This window comes from Mus caroli, unplaced genomic scaffold (assembly GCF_978045245.1).
Source record: "Mus caroli unplaced genomic scaffold, Mus_caroli_1 scaffold_8, whole genome shotgun sequence".
In the NCBI taxonomy this organism is placed as follows: domain Eukaryota; kingdom Metazoa; phylum Chordata; class Mammalia; order Rodentia; family Muridae; genus Mus; species Mus caroli.
The window spans coordinates 101,878,607-101,902,411 of NW_028227263.1; the positions used below are offsets into that span (position 1 = coordinate 101,878,607).

The 23,805-nt window shown below is 47.4% G+C and overlaps 1 protein-coding gene across 2 annotated transcripts; it reads left to right on the forward strand.

Moving 5' to 3' along the window:
* The first annotated feature begins 228 nt into the window (after positions 1-228).
* On the forward strand, positions 229-21,518 carry Snrnp70 (small nuclear ribonucleoprotein U1 subunit 70). 2 transcript variants are annotated; one of them, XM_021167345.3, is made up of 11 exons: positions 229-470; positions 803-882; positions 1,163-1,319; positions 3,842-3,904; positions 4,033-4,087; positions 11,067-11,131; positions 11,214-11,276; positions 14,292-14,373; positions 17,354-17,455; positions 20,503-20,590; positions 20,668-21,518. In XM_021167345.3, exons 3-11 carry the CDS (start codon positions 1,173-1,175, stop codon positions 21,368-21,370), a joined length of 1,368 nt encoding a protein of 455 aa, XP_021023004.1. In that variant the 5' UTR covers positions 229-470; positions 803-882; positions 1,163-1,172; the 3' UTR covers positions 21,371-21,518. The 2 variants fall into 2 exon arrangements, with proteins under 2 accessions (XP_021023004.1, XP_021023003.1); XM_021167344.3 differs by lacking the exon at positions 803-882.
* Positions 21,519-23,805: the final 2,287 nt, after the last annotated feature.

The window sequence follows — 23,805 nt, forward strand, 5'->3', positions numbered from 1 at the left end:
ATGCGCACAAGGTCCGGGAAGTGTAAGGAGAAAGGGCGGACTTTCCATAAGTGTCTCGCGGTCATAGGCGGTTAGCTAGAGCGCGAGGCTGAGACCGACCTAGGTCCCATCACGCATGCGCAGTACGGCCGCCGGGCCGCGGACGCTTGGCCATTTCAGAATGACTACAGGTTTGGCGCGTGCGCAGTGCCTCTGGTAAGGCCAGGGCTGCTGTGAGGGTGTCTTTTGACTCGTACGGCGCATGCGTTTTGCGAAAGGCGGAGGGATTCGAGTCGTCTCCACTCCCAGTTCTGGTCGCGAGCTGAGGCCGCGCGGGTTGCGAGGAGAGGCCTGGTTTGCGCGCGCTGCGCGGACCACCGAAGCTACCTGACGCGGGCGCCGCCGAAGTGGAAGTCGGAGCGGGAGTTTTTGTTTGTGAAGGGCGGCCGCGAGGCCTGAGGCTAACGTCAGGCCGAGGACAGCGCCGCGCGGTGAGTGAGTGGGTGAATGAGAGGCCTTAACGGGGAGTGGGGCCGCTACCCACAAGCCCTTGCGGGGTCCCCGAACCCTTTCCCCGCGGCTGTGGCCCGTTTCCCGGGTCAGTGCCTTTGACTTCTTCCTCCGCTTCCCCCATCCTTTACCCAGAGTTCTCTGGGCACTCCAGCCTTCTTTCCCTCAGGATCCCCCTCCCCCAATCTCCTGGGGTCCCCTACCCACAGGCCCTTGCGGTTTGTGTGTTGCCTTTTTTTCCTCGCTTTTTTTTTTTTTTTTTTGTCGCATCCTGGACCTCTACCCATAATTCCTTTCGTCTCTCGGCTCCTAGATATTTTACGCAGAGGCCCCTGGCTTCCTGGATATTATCCTTATGGCCTCCCTTGAAATCCCTACTTCATAATCTTAAAGGTATGAAGCGAGCAACCTCTAGAGCGCGAGGCTTCGACCTGGGTCCCACACCTCCTACTCCTTTTGCCCTTTGTTTTCTGTTACCAGCTTTAAGTTTTTCAGCTCTTACCAAGAGCTTTTCTTCAAGCAGATGTTGGTCACTCCCTTGACCAGGATAGCAGCATCCGTCTGCAAATCTCACGCCTGTTGTTTGTTTGTTTGTTTGTTTGTTTTGGGTGAAGGGGGCCTAAAAGAAAGCTGTGCTAAGTAAAGTATGCTGACATAACGTTTCTGGTCTTAGATTTGGCAAGATGACACAGTTTCTGCCTCCCAACCTTCTGGCCCTTTTTGCACCCCGAGATCCCATTCCATACCTGCCACCCCTGGAAAAGCTGCCACATGAAAAACATCATAACCAACCTTACTGTGGCATTGCACCGTACATCCGAGAGTTTGAGGTGAGCACGTTGAGAGGGAGGGTTTGGCTCTGGATGGGGCAGGCTACCCTGAGGCATTCGGCTTCAAAACAATTTTAGTTGTGTGGTTTGCACATGTGGCTTTTACTTTTTCTGATCATGTTTTGTGCGCATTTTAATTTTTTTTAATTATACTTTTGTATATGTGTGGGTGTATGTGTGCAAATCTGTGAACGTCGTAGTACAACTTGAAAGAGGCCATTCTCTCCATCTTGTGGGTCCAAGAGATGAAGCCTAGGTTGTCAGGCGGGGCTGCAAGAGCCTTAGCCTGCAGAACCATAGTGCTAACCTCTTTCCGTTGAGTTTTGAGATATGGTTTTGCTGTGTAGCTTAGATCTTTCGGCAGTCCTTCTTTCTCAGTCTTATAAATGCTGCATGTAATGGGTGTGTGCTTCCAAGAGCGGCTCATTTCCTTGTAGGGTTAAGAATATCTTTTGTTTGGATGTGGTAGTCCCTAGCCCAAGTGATTGACCAGATTGGTTACATTGGCAATTGTGTCTCCACCCTGAATCCCTAAGTCCCCAAACAGGGTTTCTCTGTGTAGCTCTGGCTGTTCTGGAACTCACTCTGTAGATCAGGCTGGCCTCAAACTCAAGAGATCTGCCTGCCTTTGCCTCTCCAGGGCTAGGTGATCCACCTCTGTCGATTTTGTTTTGTTTGTGGGTTGTTGTTGTTGTTTTGACTCCTTGGCTAGGGGGATGGGAGGGATACATTCTTTCATGGTTTTGTAGATTTCTCCTTGTCACTAAGACTAAACATGAACTCATGATGCTTACTGAACCCAGAGAGTTAGAATTATAAGTGTCTACCACTAACCCAGAAAGCAGAATGTTTAACGCATTGCTTAGGCTGGCCTTTAGCAAGAGGTAGCAGTAAGATGAAACCAGGAGAGAGCTGAGTCACAGAATTTATGTTAAAGGGTTTGGAATAAGGCAGTAAATATCAGTGTTTGTCAGTGTAGTTACTCTTTGTCTTTAAGAGGACAAGGTTGAGTAGACAATATGATTTAGCAGTAACCGGTGATTGCTGCCAAGAAATCCGAGTTCTGTTCCTAGAATCCACAATATGGAAGGAGAGGGTATGCTCTAGCATGCTGTCCTCTGATCTCTATGTGCACAGTGATATACACATACATCCTTAGCTAAATAATCAGACAAATAAATAAATAATGTAGCCGGGTGTGGTGGCTCGCGCTTTTAATCCCAGCACTTGGGAGGCAGAGGCAGGCGAATTTCTGAGTTCAAGGCCGGCCTGGTCTACAGAGTGAGTTTCAGGACAGCCAGGGCTACACAGAGAGACCCTGTCTCAAACAAACAAACAAACAAACAAACAAAAAACCCAAACAAACAAATAAATAATGCAAAAGTAAGGTTATTTTTAGAAGAGGATAGTGTTTACTAGTGCTGAACACTATAGCGTCCTGCAGTGCTCATGGCTGGGAGCTAGAGGTTTGGCTCTACTTACTGAGTATATATGACTTAATCTGAGTCACTTGAGCTTCTTGGAGTCAGTTCTTTTATGCAGAAAGTTTGTCATGCCCACCTTGAGAGCAAACCTAAGGAATACTGCCATATAACCACAAGTCTTAGGAGGAACATTCTGATAGTAAGTAGGAAAAGCAGAATTTACTGATAACAGAAAGTGATTCTTTAGTAAGATTTGCCTGCCTACCTTGGTGAGCCTCTACTTGAGAAATGTTATTATACAATAAATATTTAATTTAATGGATATAGCTCAGTGGTGCCCTTTTTGCAGGTCATGTGCCAATTAGCATTTAATGATAGCCTGGAGAGGTATCATTTTATGACTTGCTATGTCTTTGCAGATTGTCTTGCTTTGGAAGTCTGCCCTGTCCACCATTATTTCAGACATATTTCTAGCATTTGGCTCTCTGTAAATCATATTTGGAACTGTGGAAAGTGACAGGATTCTTGGCTATGGAAGGAACCATGCAGATTTGGTATTATACTTTACAGCTAGGACATCTACATCATGTCAAATGGCTACAGGCATTTAGATTGATGTTCTTTTTTTTTTTTTTCCCCCCCTGAGCTTGCTCTGTAGACCAGGCTGGACTCCCATTCAGAGATCAGCCTGCCAGTTCTCTCAAGTGCTGGTAAAGGTGTGTGCCACCATTGCCCAGCAATTGATGCTTTTGGTAAATACAAAAAAAAATGTTTCTGTTTAGTTTTTTTATAAAGACCTTCAAAAATCAGACAGGTTTATGTGTTGTTTTTTTTTTTTTTAATTATGCATAGTAGACATAAAGTTACTTGGACTGGGCAGAAATTTCTGAACACTGGAGGTGTCTCTGTGACTGTGCCGCTGTTGTGCGGCAGCCTGGTCAGCATTGGTCCTTGGAGTATACCCAATCTGGAGCACTCCTTGCCTCTGTACAGGGAACTTCTGGCATTTGTGTTGGGAAGGGGTACGAGAGAGTCTTTGTGGTGGTACGCCTTGCTATTCCATCACCATTCCTTCTCTGTCACCTTTCTTGTTTCTAGGACCCTCGAGATGCTCCTCCTCCAACAAGAGCAGAAACCCGGGAAGAACGCATGGAGAGAAAGGTATGCTGTCTTTACCTCTGAGTCTTTTGGCTTGGCTTGTTGTATGTTTTAGCTACTTTTTTCCAGATGGTCCCTGAAATGAAGACACTTCTGTGTACACTTACTTTACTTATTTTTTCTACTGGCAGAGACGGGAAAAAATTGAACGGCGACAGCAGGAAGTGGAGACAGAGCTGAAAATGTGTAAGGTTCTTCTTACCCTTCAGTCTCATTTTGATCCTCTTCCCAGGTCACTTGTGGGGCTCTGCTCTTGGGAGCTTGAGAAGCAGAGTTGGGGTCACTCCCTAGCAACCACTTGCCAAGCACTGCACTTGGATTGGCCGTTGTGGGTTGTCCTGGTGATTTGTATTTTGATGTTAATTCTTTTTCCCCTACAAGCAGTTGATCTTTTGTGAACCTTCTCCCCAGCTTTAACTACTCAGTAAAGGCTAGAGCCTGTGATTGGGCAGTTGAGGGGAAAGGTGGGATGGGAGGTCTTGACGGTGGAGGCAAGTAGAGAGGAAAAGAGGACGAGAAGGGAAGGGAGAGGACTGAAGAAGAGGAGGAAGCTATGGTGGAACAGAACCATATATTGCCAGTAGTGAGGGGTCTTAAACCTGGGGAACAAGTTAGTGTAGTGTTAGGTCTGCCTGATCTAGGCTTATAGCTTATAATTATAAGAACTGGATTGCATACCAGCTTATTGGGGTCAGAAATTATAACAACACCTTTTCCTTTTTACATTTCTTTCTTTTAAAAAAAAAAGATTTATTTATTTTATGTATACGAGTACACTGTATCTGTCTTTAGACACACCAGAAGAGAGCCTCAGATCTCATTATGGATGGTTGTGAGCGACCATATGGTTGCTGGGATTTGAACTCAAGACCTTCGGAAGAGCATTCAGTACTCTTACCTGTTGAACCATCTCTCCAGCCCCCCTTTTTACATTTCTTGTATGTTTTATTAATTTTTCTTATATATATGAGAGTATTAGAAAAGGGCACAGAATTCCCTGGAACTGCAGTTGGACAGTTATGAGTTGTTTTGCAGCAGCTGGGAATCAAACTCCAGCCTTCTGGAAGAGCAACCAGTGTTCTTAACTGTTGAGCCATCTTGCCATCTCCAGTTGGTTTAGGCTTTTAACATGTAGGGAGACTTTTAAAAGACCATATTCCACTGTGTCTTCAGGTAAGGCATGAGGTGATCTGGCTGGTTGGTCCTGACTATTTCCCTAGCTCTCTATCTTGGAATTGGAGATGCTACACCCTCCAGATAGGAGGATTTAAGTAGTACTTGGTAATCAGACTTACAAAAGTATCAGATCTTGGTGTTCAGTAGGTAGAAGACTCATCAGAGGATGAGGTTTCTCTCCATCTATTGTCTGTAGCCTTGTTGAATCATTCTTTTCTAAACTGTATTTTAGAACTTAGAGATTTTCTCAAGAGTACTTAGTGCACATGATGAATAAGATAATGCACGGAGGAGCTCTAGCTCTCGTACTGTACGGAGTCTGTGTGTTTTCTCAGATATCTCATACTCCATATTCAAGCCACCAAAGCACCTCTCCTAATTCCTATGGGATTTTGTCTTCCCTAAGACATGGCTTTTCAGATGTGCAAGGTGTTTCCGTTTGTTGCTACTCAGTTTGTCTTTAGCACCTGAGCTAGGGTTGTCTAAAGGAACAGCACTGATAGAAATGGTGTGTGTGTGTGTGTGTGTCTGTCTTACAGGCTGTAGTCTGGCTAGTCAAACAATGACTTTTTTTCAACAGGAAGGCTAAGAATTTGTTAATTGTAAAGTCTATGTTGGAATTCTGAAGAAGTAGGCTCTAATTCCAGTAAAAGAATGCCTCAGAAGCAGGGTGGATGAGCCTGGCAGGAGACTCAGGGCGGGCAGGCAGGCAGGCAGGCAGGCAGGCAGGAAGCTTCCTTCATTCATGGTTTTATGCAGGTTGCCAGCAAAAGGTATGACCCAGATTTAAGTTGGGTTTTCTTACCTCAAATGATTAAGTCCTCAAAGGCATGTCCAGCTTCTGGGTTTTAGTTGATTCCAGATTAATGAAAGTTGTCAACTAAGATTAGCCATCCCAATACCATTTATAATTTCTCCCAGCTTGTCACAAAGATTTGTCCCTGTTACTTGCTGGTTTACAGGTCACACCTATTCCAACAAAGCCACACCTTCAGATGGTGCCACTCCCTGATCCAAGGATATACAAACCATCACATTCCACTCCCTGGTCCCCATAGACTTGTTCAAAAACATGAGTCTATGGGGGCCACACTTAAACATAGCATAATGCAAAATGCATTTAGTCCAACTTTCAAAGTCCTCATAGTCTATAGCAGTCGCAACAATGTTAAAAGTCCAAAGTTCAAGGTCTCTTCTGAGATTCATTCAACTTAATTAACTGTAATCCCCAAAGCAAGGCAGGAAACCAGCTGGGCAAACTCCAAACTCTTCATCTCCATGGCTGATGTCAAAGCGGTCTTGCAACAAACTGCTTTCTCCTGGGCTGGTTCCACTCCCTGTTAGCAGCTTTCCTCAGCATGTATCCCATGGCTCTGGCATCTTTATCATCTTTGAGTCTCCAAGGCAATTTCAATGTTACAGCTTCTTGTTTCAGTGTCTGGGATTCCACTTGATCTTTTGGATTCCTCCTCAGGGCTGGCATCACTTCTCCATCTCTGTCCTCTGTAGCACTCTAAGCTCAGGTTGATCCACTCCACTATGGCTGCAGTTCTTGGAGATCATCCCATTGTACTGATATCTCCAATACACTGGGGTATTCCACTCCAACTAGGCTTCACCAATAGCCTCTCATAGGCTCTCTTCATGGTGCCAAGCCTCAAATCCTTTGCATGACCCCTTCAGTCCTGGGCCATCAACTACAGCTGAGGCTATACCTTCTCCAGTGGGCTTCCCTGGCCTCTCACAGTGCTAAGCCTCAGCTTCTCTCCATGATCCCTTCATTCCTTCACGAGCTGTACCACCTGAGTGACTCTTACACATTACCAAGTCCAGCCGCAGCATGAGGTACAACCTTGGGTATCTCTGGAACACAGCTTCTTTGTGCTCCCAGAAAACAATTTCCAGAAGATTTCACCTCAGTGATGCTGGTCTCTTCTTAATCACTGCTAATTCGTTAGCTCCAGCTAACCAGCATCAATTTTCCCAGTGGTTCCTCCCATTCTTAACTCTAGAGCCAGAGCCACATGGCTGAAGCTGCCGAGTTCGGCTGCTTACAGGAACTAGAACATGATCCCCTTGTACTATCACATTATCACTGGCTTTATGTTTTCTAAATCCTTCACTGCCTAAGCTTGGCTATCCTGGTTCTTGCTCTGTAGATTGACCTTGAATGCAGAGATCAGCATGCCTGTCTGATGGGATTAAAGGTGTGTACCACCATGCCTGGATCTAATTAAACTGGGTAGAATCTTGCCCCAAGGTCCCACTCCCTTAATCTGTTATCTCCTAGAACACAAGATTTTGCTCCATTTCACTTCCTGGTACTCCTTTAGTACTCAAACCATATATTTTATATTTTTCCTTTCTAAGCTTGCTATGCTTGTTCATACTTCTCTTCATAAGACTTAACCAGAGAACAAAGTCTCTGCTGGGCTTTTTTGAAACTTCTTTTGTCAATGCAACTAATGCAAGTCTCTTCGCCTTAGCCTCAGGCAAACTTTTCAGACAAGGGCAAAAAGTAGCCACATTCTTCACCAAAGTACCACAAAACCAGTCTTTATGCCACATTCTGAAATTCTTCTCCTTTGAAATCTCTTGGGCCAGGTCAACATAGTTCAAATCACTCCCAGCAACTAAGTCTTCCATATTCCTCCTAGGATGACCCATTAAGCCCTATTTAAAGCATTCCACTGCTTTCCAAATCAAAAGTCCCAAAATCCACATTCTTTCAAATAAAAGCATGGTCAGGCCTATCACAGCAATACCCCACTCCCAGTACCAACTTCTGTCTTAGTTAGGGTTTTACTGCTGTGAATAGACACCATGACCAAGGCAAGTCTTATAAAAACAACATTTAATTGGGGCTGGCTTACAGGTTCAGAGGTTCAGTCCATTATCATCAAGGTGGGAGCATGGCAGTATACAGGCAGGCATGGCACAGGAGGAGCTGAGAGTTCTTTGTCTTCATCCAAAGGCTGCTAGTAGATGACTGACTAGGCAACTAGGGTGAGGATCTTATACCCATACCCACAGTGACACACCCATTCCAACCAGGTCACACCTATTCCAACAAGGCCACACCTTCAGATGGTGCCACTCCCTGGTCCAAGGATATACAAACCATTACACTTGATAAGTGTCATAAAGCAAGAGGTTCCCTGTCCAGGGCCCTCTTGGCTTAGACAGTGCTTTAGCATTGTGTCTGTCTTGTTCACTTGTCTCCCCAGCCCAAATCCTCTTAAGGAGCTATCTAAAGACAAGTGCTCACTGCTCCCTCCTACCCTCAGCATAATGCTAGTCTCGTTCTGCCGATCCAGGTGTGCCTTGCACCGGTTGAAGAAAGTGGGAGATAGATTCATGACCAGAAATCTATTTAAAAAAAAAAAAGCTGACAAGGAGAAGTTGGGGGCAGGCAGGGACTAGGGAGACCATGGAGTAAGAAGTCAAAAGACTTATCCTCTGAGGTTGAGCCAGCTTGCTCAGATAGTGAGTTCCAGGACAGCCAAGGGGGCTACACAGAGAAACCTTATCTTAAAAAACAAGAAGGGGTGGCAGTGGGGGGACTCATCAACCAAGCAAAACATTGAGTTTGATTGGATTGGAGTTTAAATGTGTGGTGTATTTAAGTATCATTCTGATATAGCTCCAGTTGAGGGATAGTAGATGAAGTTAGAAATTAGTCATTAATTGGTTTCATTTTATTGAAATGTATTGAAAGACCAACATAGCAAGCTCTGAGATGTGACTGAAATTCCCAAGTTGAATTGGGGACTGTAGAGATCAACCAAGTTAAGCCCCATGTTGGTAATTGAAGCAGATTCATTGTACTGTCCAAAATAGAGCAGAGGATGGATCACGTGCAGTAGGGTATCTGTCTGTGCTCACTGACTGTAGAAGCTTGCTGTCCCCTGTCAAAAGACAGCTTCTATTAAAGGAGACTCCCTTTGCTGAGCGCTTGAAGTCCTTCATGTTATGAACTCCTGGTGACTTCTGTGTGCAGCAGGAATGATTATTCCTGTTTGCAAAATGAAAAACAAGTAGGGTTGCCTTGTCGAGTTGTAGAGTATCTTATAAAAAGGGGAAGTTTTGAGATTTCGTGCCAACTAACAGGAAGCCTAGTGAAGTTTTCTAGCTTTGAGGCTTTCTGTGTCTAGTTCTGTGTTAGGGTCCCGACAAACGAGTCCTAAGTTCAACCTTGACACACTTAGGCACTGACCTAAGAGAAAGGAAAAGGGGACCCTAGGATTGAACCCTGCCTAGGGACAATTAGTGGGACAACTCCTGGGATGGGGTCGGCAATGTTGAGGGGCATCTCTTGAGTAGAGGTGCAGTTGAAAGTCTTAATGTCTTGAAGAGCTCTCTTCTGTCACCGTATTAACAGCCATGCCCTTATGATAGAAAGGACCACTATCATGGCTGATTCTTTGGATCAAGTTTGCCTGTTGGTAGTAAAGTCACAACTGATAACTGAAGAAACCTGCAGAATATCAATGCCTGTGATGTGTCCATATGATAAACAATCTGTAACAAGGACCATTTGACTAGACCACTTAAGTATAGGCATTGCTTTGGCTGCCAATGGGAGGCAAAAGAAATAGTCCTACTTTCTGGCTCAAAGACCTTAGGCATACCTGATATTCTTCTAAATTGCTATGATCTTGAGAAAGGCCAAGATCTTTATTTTACTTTTTTTTTTTTTAAATATTTATTTATTTATTATATGTAAGTACACTGTAGCTGTCTTCAGACATTCCAGAAGAGGGCGCCAGATCTCGTTGCGGATGGTTGTGAGCCACCATGTGGTTGCTGGGATTTGAACTCTGGACCTTCGGAAGAGCAGTCGGGTGCTCTTACCCACTGAGCTATCTCACCAGCCCTTATTTTACTTTTTTAAAGATTTATTTATGTACACTAGAAGAGGGTATCAGATTCCATTACAGGTGGTTGTGAACCACCATGTAGTTGCTGGGCATTGAACTCAGGACCTCTGGAAGAGCAGCTAACTGCTGAGCCATCTCTTTAGCTTCCCCTGGGTGCCCCTCCCCCCCTTATTTTAAATTTTTCAGCATTCCTTTCTGTAGCTCAGGCTGGCCTCAAAAACTTAGCATTCGCCTTTTTCCCACTTAAACTTTTTCTATCTCTTCTATGATCTCTTTTATTTGCCCCTTGCAGCTATATTCTAAGGATTGAATGAATGAGAGAGCCAGGACGGCTAATAAGATGGGCACAGAATGTGTAGCACTGGGGTATAGCTTCCAGTACTCCCACACCCCATTAGGATTGCTTAATAGATTCTTGGTCTTTTTCTGAAGACTTCATTCTTGGTGTGCAAAGGAACAGGGCTTTGGGAGGTCTCTATACCAGTTGATCTTGGTCATTTGCTTTTAGCACTAGCCCAGGGTCCCTGCTTGAGACTATAGGGTATGGAAGAGAAAACGTATCCTTAACTGTCTGCCTTCCTTTTGAGACAGGCTTTCACTATGTAGCCCAAGCTCTGTTCTGCCTCCTTAGTACATGGGCCATCACACCCCACCTATCCTAGACTCTGAGGTCTGAGACTGTTTGCTATCAGGCTTCTCCCTGTGCTTTGGTTTCAGTCAGTTTGCCACAAGCTATCTCAAGTCATCCCTCCAGAGAGATTGCAGGGACTCAGTTTCTGCTACGTTCACCTTGCACTGCATATGGCTAGACAAAGTATATAGTTCTGAAGTGGCTTTTAGGTTTGTCACAGCCATCTGTTTGATGTCATTTTTATCAGAGCAGCCTGTTGTTGTCATCTGTCAATCACTCTAGAAAAAGCCATTGAACTTTAGTGAAACCAGACCTGAAACCGGACATGTACTCACGCTTACTAAGTCACTGAGCTTTTGGGTGGGGGTGGGGCGGCACTAGGTTCCATCCATCTTCATGTACTCAGCCTCTTCCCATCACTCCTCCACCCAAAATTGTGAGCACTGTCTACTTTAAAGATTTTCTTCTCCTTGTGCAGGGGACCCTCACAATGATCCCAATGCTCAGGGCGATGCCTTCAAGACTCTGTTCGTAGCCAGAGTGGTGAGTACTCAGTTCCTGTCCTCAGTGGTTCAGGGGCTTTAGAACAGTGTGCTTTCATTTAACTCAGCTTTATGTCTTGTAGAACTATGACACAACAGAATCTAAGCTTCGGAGAGAGTTTGAGGTGTATGGACCCATCAAAAGAGTAAGTGTGTCCAGCTGGAGAGTTGACTTGGGGGTACTTGGAGACGGGAACAGTAGCCTAAGGAGAGAAAGAATGCTGGGTCCCCATCCCAGGGAAGGGTCACATCTGGGCCTGGGTTTATTTCCTTTAGTCTAGCTTTAATGTCAGAAGTAGCATTGGAACTGGTGAGTCCTTGTGGATTTAAAACATGGGTTTGCAAGGTTCAGCTTGCTGTAGGTTGGTATGTGTGCAGTCAGTCAGGCCCACTAAGGGTAGGTTGTGTTTGGGTACTTGATCAGTTGGTTGAATTTTTTTTTTTTTTTAATAATTTGTTCTTGTCTAAAACTTAGTGCAAATTATTGCCCAAGACCTCCTAAATTAGTTATTTCTTTCTATTCTGCCCCCAGGACTAGGGCTTAAGCCCAGGGTAGATGTATATATGCTAAGCAGGCATTTTATGTGAAACTATATCCCCAGTTCTATTATTGCTGCTTTATAGATTTAAAGATTCTTTGTTTTATGTATGTGAGTGTCCTTTGCCTGCATGCATCTAAATGTATTACTACACTGGTGCCTGGTGCACAAGGAATCCAAAATAGGTTGCTAAATCGCCTGGAACAGGGGTTACACAGGATTGATTGTAAGCTACCATGTGGGTGAGGGGAAGCAAGCCCATGTCCACTGCAAGAGTATCAAGTGCTCTTAACCACTGACCCATTTCTTTAGAAATTTGTTTTAAATTGAAGGTTTCTTTTATGTTCCTGACAGCCTATTTGTATGTGTAGTCCCATGAGTACAGTGTCTTTGGAGGCCAGAAAGGGGCATTGGATCCCCTGGATCTGGAATTACATATGACTGTGAGCTGCCATGTAGATGTTAGGAACTGAACTTGGGTCCTCTGCACTGCCTTATTGATTACATTGGGAAGGAGGATAGGATTGGCATGTGTGGAGCAATCTGTAAAAAGGATTTTCTTCCTGGGTATGAGTCCTAGAGATCCAACTTGGCCATTTCACTGGCTCTTATCTTTTAAGATTGTCCCACACAGTTCAGGCTGGCCTTGAGTTCATCATATAGAGGATGGCCTTAAATTTTGATGTTTTAGGGATTGAATACAGGGCTTCATGTGTGTTGGGTTATCATTCTACCAACTAAGCCACATTCCCTAGCCCTTCACAGATTTTTTTTTCCCCATTTATTTAAGACAGGTACTGACTATTCCAAATAGGCCTCTTTTTTTCCCTTTTCTTTTTTCCTTTTTTTTTTTTTTTTTTTTTTTGGTTTAAGATTTACTTGTGTGTGTTTTGCTTGTATGTGTGCATACCAAGTGCACAGAGTGCCCTCCCTCCCTCCGTCTGGAACTGTAGTTCTATATAGTAGTCTATATAGACTATTTAGCCGTCCTGTGGATGGTAGAAATGGAACTTGGATTGCAGCAAGAGCAGCAAGTGCTCTTAGCCCCAGGAGCCATTTATCCAGCTCCTCCCAGTTTTACTTTGAAATGTGTTGCTGAATTCTCCAAACTGGCGTTGAACTTACTGATAGTTAAGGAAAACTTGTTAGTTTTCATGTAATCTGCTATAAAGGTAGGCACCTGTGACAGGATGTGGCCCTGAGTCTGAGGTACTTGCTTCTGACCCTTTGCTGCCAGAATACATTCCTTTAATCCCAGCACTCAGGAACTTAGAGGCAGGTGCAGCTCTTTTGAGTTCTAGGCCAGCTTGGTCTACATACCAAGTTGAGACTAACCAAGGTTAGTCAAATCTGTCTCCAGTGGGGGTTGGGGAGGTTGGGGAGCGGTCTCGAGCTATGGGACACAGGAGGAGCAGAAGGGAACTAGGAAAAGACACTAATGGTTATCCAGTGCCAGATGGTCAGCCCTGAAAACATAGTCGTGGACTGAGCAAGTTGTATTTAGGGATGCACAGTCACACGTCTGTACCAACAGTTAAAAATTAAAAAGAAGCAATGAATTTGAAAGAGCATGAGAGGGTTTGGAGGGAGAAAATAAAGTAATTATAATCTCAAGAAATTATTTAGATAGGAAATACTGGACAGAATAAAAGAAATAAAAGGAAACATGCTAACTTTAAATATGGTGGTTCATAGCTGTAATCCTCGCCCTGGAGAGACTGAGTCAGTAACATTTGTATAAGGTTAAGACTAGCCAGGGCCACAGATAGGTTTGTACGAAAAAGCAAGAAGGATAGTTGCTGAGCAAAGTTTTGGCATAAAACGTAACTGCTCTGTGTCTTATTTTCCTCTGCTGGGAGACAAAGACGGACACAAGCTGCTTAGCCTGGGGCCTGCTTAGCCTGGGGCAAGGAATTGGCTGGGTTGTCTGACCTTTTCCTGAATCCTGGGTCTCAGGAAATGTTGCCTCCTACTCCCCAAAGCCCAGTGGAACCTGGCTCTGTCATATCAGCTTGGAATCTCAGCTGGCTTTTGAAGAGTTCAGGTTGTAGAGTTAAAGTCCTAGGGTTCCTGAGCAAGCTTAAGATCATGTCCATCCAAGTGTGGGCAGATAGTGATGTGCATAGAAGGCCAGTCAGTCATTCCTTGGTAGCCCAAGCAAATAGTGTTATCTCCCAGAAATCTTAGTGTTATGCTCTACCTCCCATGTCCCAGCATTTCTTTGTGAATCCTGTTTCTCAGTGCTTAAGCCTCTGTGTCCCTGACATATGGAGAGAGGGCTCAGAAGCTTCATCCTGGCCTTGTATGGCCTATTTGGTCACAGGCTCCCTCATCCCTGCCTTGTAGCCTCCTCTGGGGATATCCACCATCAGAATGCTCAGTTTCCATAGAGCTGTATCCATAGCCTTCTCCATCCTAGCCTGCTTTGCAGAATGCTGGATCTCCCACATATTGCCTCTGTGCCCCTCTGGTTTCCACTGGACTCTGGCTTTTACTAGAGTGAGAGTCCCTTGGGACGTTTGAAGGATAACAGTCCAAGGCCTGTGTTAATAAGTTATGTTACAGGGTGGGTGGGGCAGCCCTGTAACTTGTGGAGCTGACTGCCTCCTGCCTACCCTGCAGATCCACATGGTATACAGTAAACGCTCTGGAAAACCCCGTGGTTATGCCTTCATCGAGTATGAGCATGAACGAGACATGCACTGTGAGTACTGTGCCTCTGCCCTTCCTTCTGACCCTCTACCTCTGCTTCCCGGCCTCACCCCCTGACGTCTGTTCCCTCCCCTGCCATACCTGACTTTAGCATTGTCTCTTCTCCCTCTGTTTCTGATATATCTTTTTTTTATATATTTATATATGTGTTTTTTAAAAATCAAAAACAAATCCCCCACAACGTGTGTGTGAGCCCAGGGAGGTAAGTGTCACACGTTGAACCTCAGGGGCCAGGAGGGCACTGGGTAGGGTATGGGGCCAGCTGGAGGTGGGGGGAGGGGTCGGATTTGGGGGAGCTTCTCCCCATTAGGCCCCCACCTCCAGTGGGGGCCACTAGGTTGGAGTGAGCTGGCCTTTGAACCAGCCCTCTCTTCCCCCCCAGTAGAACTGGGCTGGGCCACCCGACCCTCCACCTCCCCACTCCAACCCCCACCCAGTCCTCATCAAGCAGTGAAATGGTGGGCATGTTTAGCACCCACCCCCACAGCTACAAAGCCCCATTGAGGCTATGCGGCGTCCATTTGGGTAGGGCTGGGTGGGTGGGGGTGGGCAGGGCTGCGGCGTGTCCAGGGGCCGCCGTATTAATTGACTGTTCTTATTGTCACTGCAGCCACCACGCAGCTGGCTTGCAGCTGATGCTTACGCTCCCCTTACAACACCTCAGTGTATGGTTGGTATAAGGGTTTGTATCATGGGTAAGATCACAGCACCGCACACCAGCCCAGCTTAGCCAGGCAGCTTAGGAACAGTGAGGCTTCCCCTCCCACCCTAGTCACCTTTCAGTATCCCTTCACCCACAGCCCTCTCCTCATTTGGGTGCCCTCTGCCCCTCTTGCCCCCATCCACATGCTCTCTGGTAATCTCGCTGATCCCAAGGGGAAGGGTGGACCTCGATGGGAAAGGCATTTGTCTCCATCTATAGTCGGGCTCCACCCAGCCTCTGACACCTGGGTCATATTGGCAATCCTAAAGCTGGGGTGTCCTGGGACCAGGGCTCTATGTGGAGCCCTTTAGCCCAACCCTCCCTGCCCTATGACTTCTGTGGAGTTGTCACCATAGTGGTCTTGGAAAGTCTCTGGTTTCTAGCTTGGGGTAATGTGTCCCTCCTGTCTTCCTTGGTGTGGTGGGAGTCTCCTCAGAAGGCAGCTGTGATGTCCAGTGCCTGAGCTCCCCAAATGCATGGATTGGGATTCAGGGTATGGGAGGGGTGGAGCAGGCTTTAAAACAACTAAAGGTGTGGCAGTTTTTACTAAATCTGCACAGAGGTGGAAGAGAGGGAAAGAGAGAGAGAGAAGCCTAGACTGACACAATTACTTGGTCTTGCTGTTTTCTGGGTTGGACCTCTCCTGGGGTTTGGGATGGGGAACCTGAGCAGGGTTCCTGTATTGACTGACCCTCTCAAGCTGTTCTGGGGTTAGGGGCCGATCGGCCCCTCCTGGAGCATGGGGAGCATTCTTTTGTATCCCAGGTGTATCCCCTGTGTACTGGCCTCAGGCCTGTTGCCACTAGTGGGAGGGCATATGGATCCAGGTGGAAAACCTGACCCCAGGACTGAGTGCTGGGCCTGTACCTAGTGGAGTGTAACTGAGGCAGTGGGGAGCAGTAGGTGCTTTTGAGGCCTTGAGGCCCACTGTTTAGGTTGGGCAGGATAGATAGATCCAGGTCTCCCAGCCCGGGCGCAAACATTCCTCTGACATTCAGAGGCTCCCTTTTTTCCTTCATCCACCTGTCTCTAGATGATGTGGGAAATGTAGTGTCTTCCTCTCAGGGTTCCCTGTAGCTTTAGTTGCCCCAATGGTGGTGGGTGTGGGGTTGTGTGAGTGTTCAGGTAAGCTTGGGGTCTCCAGGTAAGCAGTCCCGTGTCCCAACCCCCACCCCACCCCCGGGAAGCCCGCCTCCTCGCCAGGCCCCCAGGAGTTGCCGGCCCCCCCCATCCCGCTCGGTTTGGACACCCGCAAGGCCGGCATCGGTAAATGGCACCTTTTTCTCTTCCTCTGGTTGTTATTGGGGGGGAGTGGGCAGGGGTGGGGTAGGGTATTGTGGTTGGTGAGCACAGCCCCTTAAGCCAGGGCTGGGACCTGGACAGGACTTTTTGGCCTTCTTAATATCCCTGCCTGATCACAGGCCTGGGCTCTGGGCCTTCCCACTATGTCTTATGCTCCTCAACTTCCCTGAGGGTTCAGCCAGGGCTGCATGCCCTGCTGGCCATTGACCTCGGCTTGGAGGACAGAGCTGGCCAGGCTAGGTGGTGGCAGGGTCAGTCGGCTCAGGTAAGGCAGGGATTTTGAGTAGCACGGTACATGTCCCTTTGAGTCCAGCCAGGGTCCTTGGAGGTCCCTGGGGAGCTCAGCACCCACCTATATCCCTGCCAGTTCCTGAAGGTCTTTCCACTCCTGTTCATTTCTGTTCTGACGTCTGTTTCCTCACACTGACCTCCCCTATAAAAACACACAGAAAAACAAAAACAAAAAACAAAAAATAATCTGGTGTGGTCTGGATGTGGTGGGGCCCAGTGGGCCTCCTGCCTCAGCATGGTGTCTAGGGTGCATGCCTGGGTGTGGAGGAGCCTAGCCAGCCTCCTGCCCAGCATGGTGTCTAGGGTGCATGCCTGGGTGTGGAGGAGCCCTCCCCACAGCAGAGGCCAGCATTCAGCTAACCTCCAGTTTCTTTGCAGCAACTTTGGCCGCCCTGGCAGGAGGGGGCTGCTCCATCATGTGAAAGCTGGGGGCGGCCAGAGTAAATGTTTTACCCCCCCAATAGCACTTGGGGGTGCCAAAAAGGAATGAAGCACCAGATGGAGCAGGCCCTTCAGGGTGGGGAGAGGGCTGTCTGGCTGTGGTTGCCTGGCTGACTGGTGGGAGTGTGAGTGTATGTGTGCAGATGGGGTTTGAGGGGCAGGGATGCTGTTGTATGGAGCCTTGTCTGACTAGAGGACCTTCTGGGGAATTCCCCCTCCCCCACATCTGTTGCAGCCGCTTACAAGCACGCAGATGGCAAGAAGATAGATGGCAGGAGGGTCCTCGTGGATGTGGAGAGGGGCCGGACTGTGAAGGGCTGGAGGCCCCGGCGGCTAGGTGAGTGCAGTATTCCCTCTGGGTGCCTGGGCCTGTGATTAGAGATTATTCTTCCTTCAGTCTCCCCAACCCATACGCCTGTTCCTCTCCATTTCCAGCTTGTCTTCTCATCATCTTCATGGCTTTGGACACTGGTGCACACAGACACCTACACATGAGCACCCAAGCATACCCTGGTCTTTCCTGCATGAGTGATTGACCAGCAGCAGCTCTTGTGCAGTGTGGGTAACTTCAGCACTGACCTCAGCCACCTTATGCCCATATACTTGGTATCATGGGCTGGGTTGGAGGGTATCACTGGCTCTAGCTTTGCTCTTGTTCTCACTGAATGGCTTCTTCATTCACTCTCTAGCTGAGTCACCAGCCCAATTCCTGGCTTCACATCTGAAGCAAGAAAGCAGCAGCCTGTGCTCTGACCTTGCATCTGACCCTCATGGCCTTTCTGGTGGTTGTGGGCTATCTCCATGGGGGTTGTTGTGGCAAGTCTTGAAATATATCTGAGGGTCTTAACGCATAAGGAATAGAGGTGCCTACAATGCCAGGCTCTTGTTTCAGTCCCATGATTGTGATATCAATAGATCCTCACCAAGACCTTGAGACTGGACTTGGAGAGTTTGCTGCTCACTCTGTCGACAGGTGTCACTCTCTGAGCTATTTGCTGATGCCTCAAATTCGGCCCTGGCTGGGTTTAGGTCTTTTGTGTGAGTAGTTTTTCACTCTGTCTTAGGCAGTGTTGCCTGGCTCTGCTTGCACCTGTGCACCTGTGCAGAGGTGACCTACCATCCCAACCCCAGGGACCTCCAGGTCTGTTTTTTATTCTTTAAAAAGGTGGATTCTTTAGGCTGACTGCTGTGCTGAGTGAAGTCTCAGAGACAAGGCAGTGGTTGTGGTTTCAGATTTGTTGATATGAATACAGCAAGGCGTGAGCCCTCTTCACTCTGTGGACAGACACTTTAGCCTAGGTGAGACTTTGGGCAGCATTTTCGCCCATGTGCATAATGGTATTTGTTACTATTTGTGTGAGGATCTGAGACATGGTCTTAGTTGTGAAGCTCAGGGTAGCCTCAGACTCATGGTGATCCTCCTGCCTCAGCCTTTAATGAACAAGATGTTTGTTTTATCTCAGTTTCTGAGGTTTCAGACTGGGTTAACTATCTCTGTTGCTTTTAGACTTGTGACAGTTAGATATGAAGAGTGATGGAGGGAAGGAGTCTACTTAGGGTGCAGGAAGTGAGTGTTTATTTTGAAAACTGTTGACATTGTAGCTGTCTTTGGTCACATTGTGGGTTCTTTTTTCAACCCTATTCTTCCACCCTTTCATCTCTGTAACACATAAGAGAGGAGTGGAAACAGAGCCCTGAATACTATCGATTGAAAAGGAGACTACCTGCTGATCAGGGGCATTGACTTCCTTGGGGCAAGTTTGATCTTCACCGTTAGGATGTGTAATTTCTTCTTGTTGTCTCTTATTTGTACCTGACTACTTAACAAACCAACAACCTACCCTCTTGCACATCCAGGGTACATAGACCCTCTGAAAAGTTCTCAGAATTCCAAATGTCACACAATCACAGTAACTGTCCGCAGCTGGCAAAACCATGCCTCTTATAGATCATGAGGCAAACCCGCTGATTCAAAGCAGTCCCATATGCCCACACCTGGGATCAAAACATAAACATGTTCTTATAATATTTCTGTGGGTTTTTTGGTTTTTGTTTTTTTTCGAGATAGGGTTTCTCTATGTAGCCTGGCTGTCCTGGAACTCACTCTGTAGACCAGGCTGGCCTCGAAATCAGAAATCCGCCTGCCTCTGCCTCCCGAGTGCTGGGATTAAAGGCATGCGCCACCACTGCGCGGCTGTTTCCTGTTTGTTTGTTTGTTTGTTTGTTTTTTTAAGCAACCCAAATTACAGAATTCTCACTATAGACATTTTCTTGTATTGATGATGGCCTAGCCCATTGTTAGGCTGTGATCCAGCAGCTGGAAGTCTGGGTCCTGCTTTGCAGTAGTCCACCCTGTTATCTATACCTAGTTTAACAGCCTAGCATGTGGCTGATCTCTTTTCTTTGCCTGTGCTCCTGTGTGAAACACAGCCCCACCGCACTAGACCTTCAGGTGGATGGTGCAGGAAACCACCACAAGCACATGGGATTCTGAGCCATGACCCTTCCCTGCCAAGTCACTGGGGCAAGTGGCTCCTTAGTAGATCCCTGTCTGAAAGATAAGACTGTCACCTGCTCCCTTGTGCTATTGGTTGGGTGAAAATCGCCTTTCTAGACCATGCATTGAATCTGCAAGTTTGAAGTACTCGTGGCACGCCAGAGTCTGGGGAGGTGTGGTAGTGCTTTCTTTGAACAGTTGGGGAGGGGCTGATGGCCTCTAACAGTTCAGTGGAGCGTGCTATAGTGTGATGAGCAGGGCAGGGTCTGAGTTGGTGCTTCGAGACTGACAGGGAAGTAGAAGGTACAGAGACAAGGAAGGTGAGCTTACTCCTCAGAAGGTAAATGTTACATGGTTAAGGTAGGGAGCAAGAGGCAGCTGAGAAGGCTGGAAATGTAGTGTACCCTGGGAATCTAGGTGTGGCAGGTCTTCCAACTTTTCTGGGTTTGTTTTGCTTCGTCTCACCACGTAGTGTTGGCTGACCTGAAACTCACTGTGGGCCAGGCTGCCTCTGCCTCCAAAGTATGGGATTAAAGGGGTATAATCCCAACCTAGCTTCTTTCAGCTTTTCAATGAGTTCACACTTTGGACTTTATGCTCAAAGTACAAATTGGTAGTAGACTAGCCTAAAACCTCAAGCCTCAGGTAAGATGGACAGCTTGGGATGTCAGAAGGTTCTTGTTGGGGTGTCCTCAGCTCTAGCACTTTGTAAAAGTCTTGCTGGATAACATGGCTGTCTTACAACCAGTGGACATGGAAGTGATTGGCAGGAGATTATACCCCATGGCAGTTAGTAGAGGTGCTTGTTTTTTTGTCAGCTGCATAGGCCCCTTTAAGATTTTCCCCTTTGTACTGTTTCCACTGACCTTGTGTTCCTTTGCCCATAGGAGGTGGCCTTGGTGGTACCAGAAGAGGTGGGGCAGATGTGAATATCAGGCATTCCGGCCGAGATGACACTTCCCGATATGATGAGAGGTAAGATTGGGCATCTGGTTTCTTGGGATAGGGCAGTCACAAGGGGTGCCCTGCCACACAGTGCTAACCTCATATAGGCCGGGCCCCTCCCCGCTTCCACACAGAGACCGGGACCGGGACCGCGAGCGGGAGCGCAGAGAAAGAAGCCGAGAACGAGACAAGGAGAGAGAAAGGAGACGCTCCCGCTCTCGGGACCGGAGGAGGCGCTCCCGGAGTCGAGACAAGGATGAGCGGCGACGGTCCAGGGAGCGTAGCAAGGACAAGGACCGAGACCGAAAGCGACGAAGCAGTCGGAGCCGGGAGCGAGCACGCAGGGAACGGGAGCGAAAAGAGGAGCTTCGAGGTGGTGGTGGCGGTGGCAGCGGTGGTGGTGGTGGTGGTGGTGGTGGTGGTGGCGGCGGCGGCGGCGGCGACATGGCTGAACCCTCTGAGGCTGGTGATGGAGCTCCTGATGATGGGCCTCCTGGAGAGCTTGGCCCTGAAGGCCCTGATGGCCCAGAGGAGAAGGGCAGGGATCGAGACCGGGAGAGGCGACGTAGTCACCGGAGTGAGAGGGAACGTCGTCGGGACCGAGACCGTGATCGGGATCGAGAGCACAAGCGTGGGGAGCGGGGCAGTGAGCGGGGCAGGGATGAGGCCCGGGGTGGGGGTGGCAGCGGTCAGGACAATGGGCTGGAAGGGCTAGGTAATGATGGTCGAGACATGTACATGGAGGCAGAGGGTGGTGATGGGTACATGGCCCCAGAGAATGGATATCTGATGGAGGCAGCGCCCGAATGAAGAGGCCTGTTGTGGACATGCTCCTAATCTTGCTGTCTGCCTTCCTAGCCTTTTCCACCTTGGCTTGCCTCTGAGGGTAGATTTTTTTTTTTTTTTGGTTCCGGTCCCTTGGATTTAAAAATAAAATTAATTTTCTGTTGATAGTGGGCATGTGATGTCTTACTGCACTTGCTGTCTTTCCAAAAGGTCACTTCCTACTGCTCAACCCCCTTTGGTGTAGTGCATGTGTTATAACCTGAGGTAGAGGCTGTTCTCCAGGCACTGTAGCTGCTTTAAGTGAGAGGGAAGCCCTGGCTCTCATAACAGGCTGCATCTTTAAGTGAGAGAACAGCAGGCAAAGAGGCAGGATGCCAGCCATCAACAGTTGATACCCACACATTTCTGGATGGAAGGCAGCTGGGAGAGCTTTGAGTATGGTGGGCCCTGAGGAAGCTGGGGCCAGCCTGGCACAGTCCTGAAGAAAGGCTGAAGGTAGTCCCATTGAGGGCTGACTGATAGTACTCCAGTCTTCTGCTTAAGGCTTATAAGTCTTTACATATAACCAAGGACAGATACCACCAGAGAGCTGAGAATCTACATCATGAGAGCACAGATAGCTGGTCCTGAAAGGGAACTTCACTCATTCCTGTGTTTGCCACATTTGCAGGTAGGCTTATGGTTTTGCTAAGAGCATCTTGCTGTAGAAAGCTTGGGGCAACGAAAACTTGTGACAGGCATTAGAGACAGGGAAGACACAGCCGCCTTTACTGAGGAATTGATGTTTAACATTACCTTCACATGCCACATTTGACGTCTGTCTCCAACTGCTAGTGCCGTTTGGATAGATTTAAGAGGTAGGACTGGGAGGAAATAGCTCATTAGGGGATGGTTAGTGGGTGAGTTGTGCTGTTGCTTCTCATGTGATGAGAAGCAATGCCACAGGTTCCTGGGGCCAAGTAGCTCAGAAATGATGAATGAGGATGAAGCTATCCTTAAGTTGTCAAATGTATGCCAAGTATATGGTCTTTTCTGAGGAGATAATTTTAAAAAGGTCTGTTGAATACAGACTGGAAACTAATAAACCAAATGGCCAAGTCCTGCTTAGTGAACAGATTCATTGGGATTGCTTTCTTTTGGGGGGATGGGGGAGCTGTTTTTGTTTATTTGGTTGTTTTGGGGTTTGATGACAGTTTCTCTCTGTAGCCCTCGATGTCCTGGAACCCACTCTCTAGACAGGCTGGCCTTGATTTTGTGCAGGTAGTGACTCTCAGTCGAAGTCTAGTGACCCTACTTTGGGGAATATCAATCCTGTGTTCCTTCCCCTCCCAATTAGAACCATCATACTGTTTGCCTTCAAGATGGGTACTTTTCTCTCTCTCTCTCTCTGTCTCTCTGTCTGTCTCTCTCTGTCTGTCTGTCTCTCTCATATATATATATATATTTATATATATTTGTACCCTGTGCTCTTCAGACACTCCAGAAGAGGCTATAGGAGCCCATTACAGATGGTTGTGAGCCACCATGTGGTTGCTGTGAATTGAATTCAGGACCTCTGCAAGAGCAGTCGGTGCTCTTTTTAACTGCCGAGCCATCTCTCCAGTCCGCTTATTCTTATTAGTGAGAGATAGTCACTGTATTCACATCCTTGAAAAAATTACAAACTGTTGAGGCCTGTCCCTGCCCCTGAGCTGCTCTGTGTGGTCATGAGAGCACCAAGGACCACATTAGGATGAAAAGTGGTGAGATCTAAGCAACCACACTATTCTGGGGGAGTGCCTCCCACCCACTTCCGGGGTGGCCACTAGGAGACAGACCAGGCTAGGAAGATAAAAACAGGATTTAGGCCATCAGTATTCAGCCTCTATTCAAAAGTTACTAGTCATGCTAGGAAGGTGACTTGTTCCGGGATGCAAGGAGAACAGTGCATTGAGGTAAAGCTAAAGCAAAAGGACAGCATAAAGAATTATCAAGTCTGAGGTTGACAGTTTAAGTTGTTTTTGTTTTTGTGACCATTTCTTTGTAGACCTGGCTGTCTAGAAACTCATGTAGAGCAGTCTGGCCTCACAGATCCACCTGTCCCTGCTTCCACCTCTTGAGTACTGGGGTTAAAGTTACATGCTACCACACCCAGCCCTGAGGAATAACTTAGTAGGTGAGTGGCATAGGCAGATCTGAGTTCTAAGCCAGCCTTGTCTCTATAGTGAGTTCTAGAACATCCAAACCTACATAGAGAAACCCTGTCTCAGATAATTTAGTAGATGAATTTAGGAGGGTTTTAGTGCTGAGAAGGGACACCATTACTACAGCCACTCTTTTTTTTTTTTTTAAGAATTACAAAAAAGAAAAAGCCGGTCGTGGTGGCGCACACCTTTAATCTCAGCACTCGGGAGGCAGAGGCAGGCGGATTTCTGAGTTTGAGGCCAGTCTGGTCTACAAAGTGAGTTCCAGGACAGCCA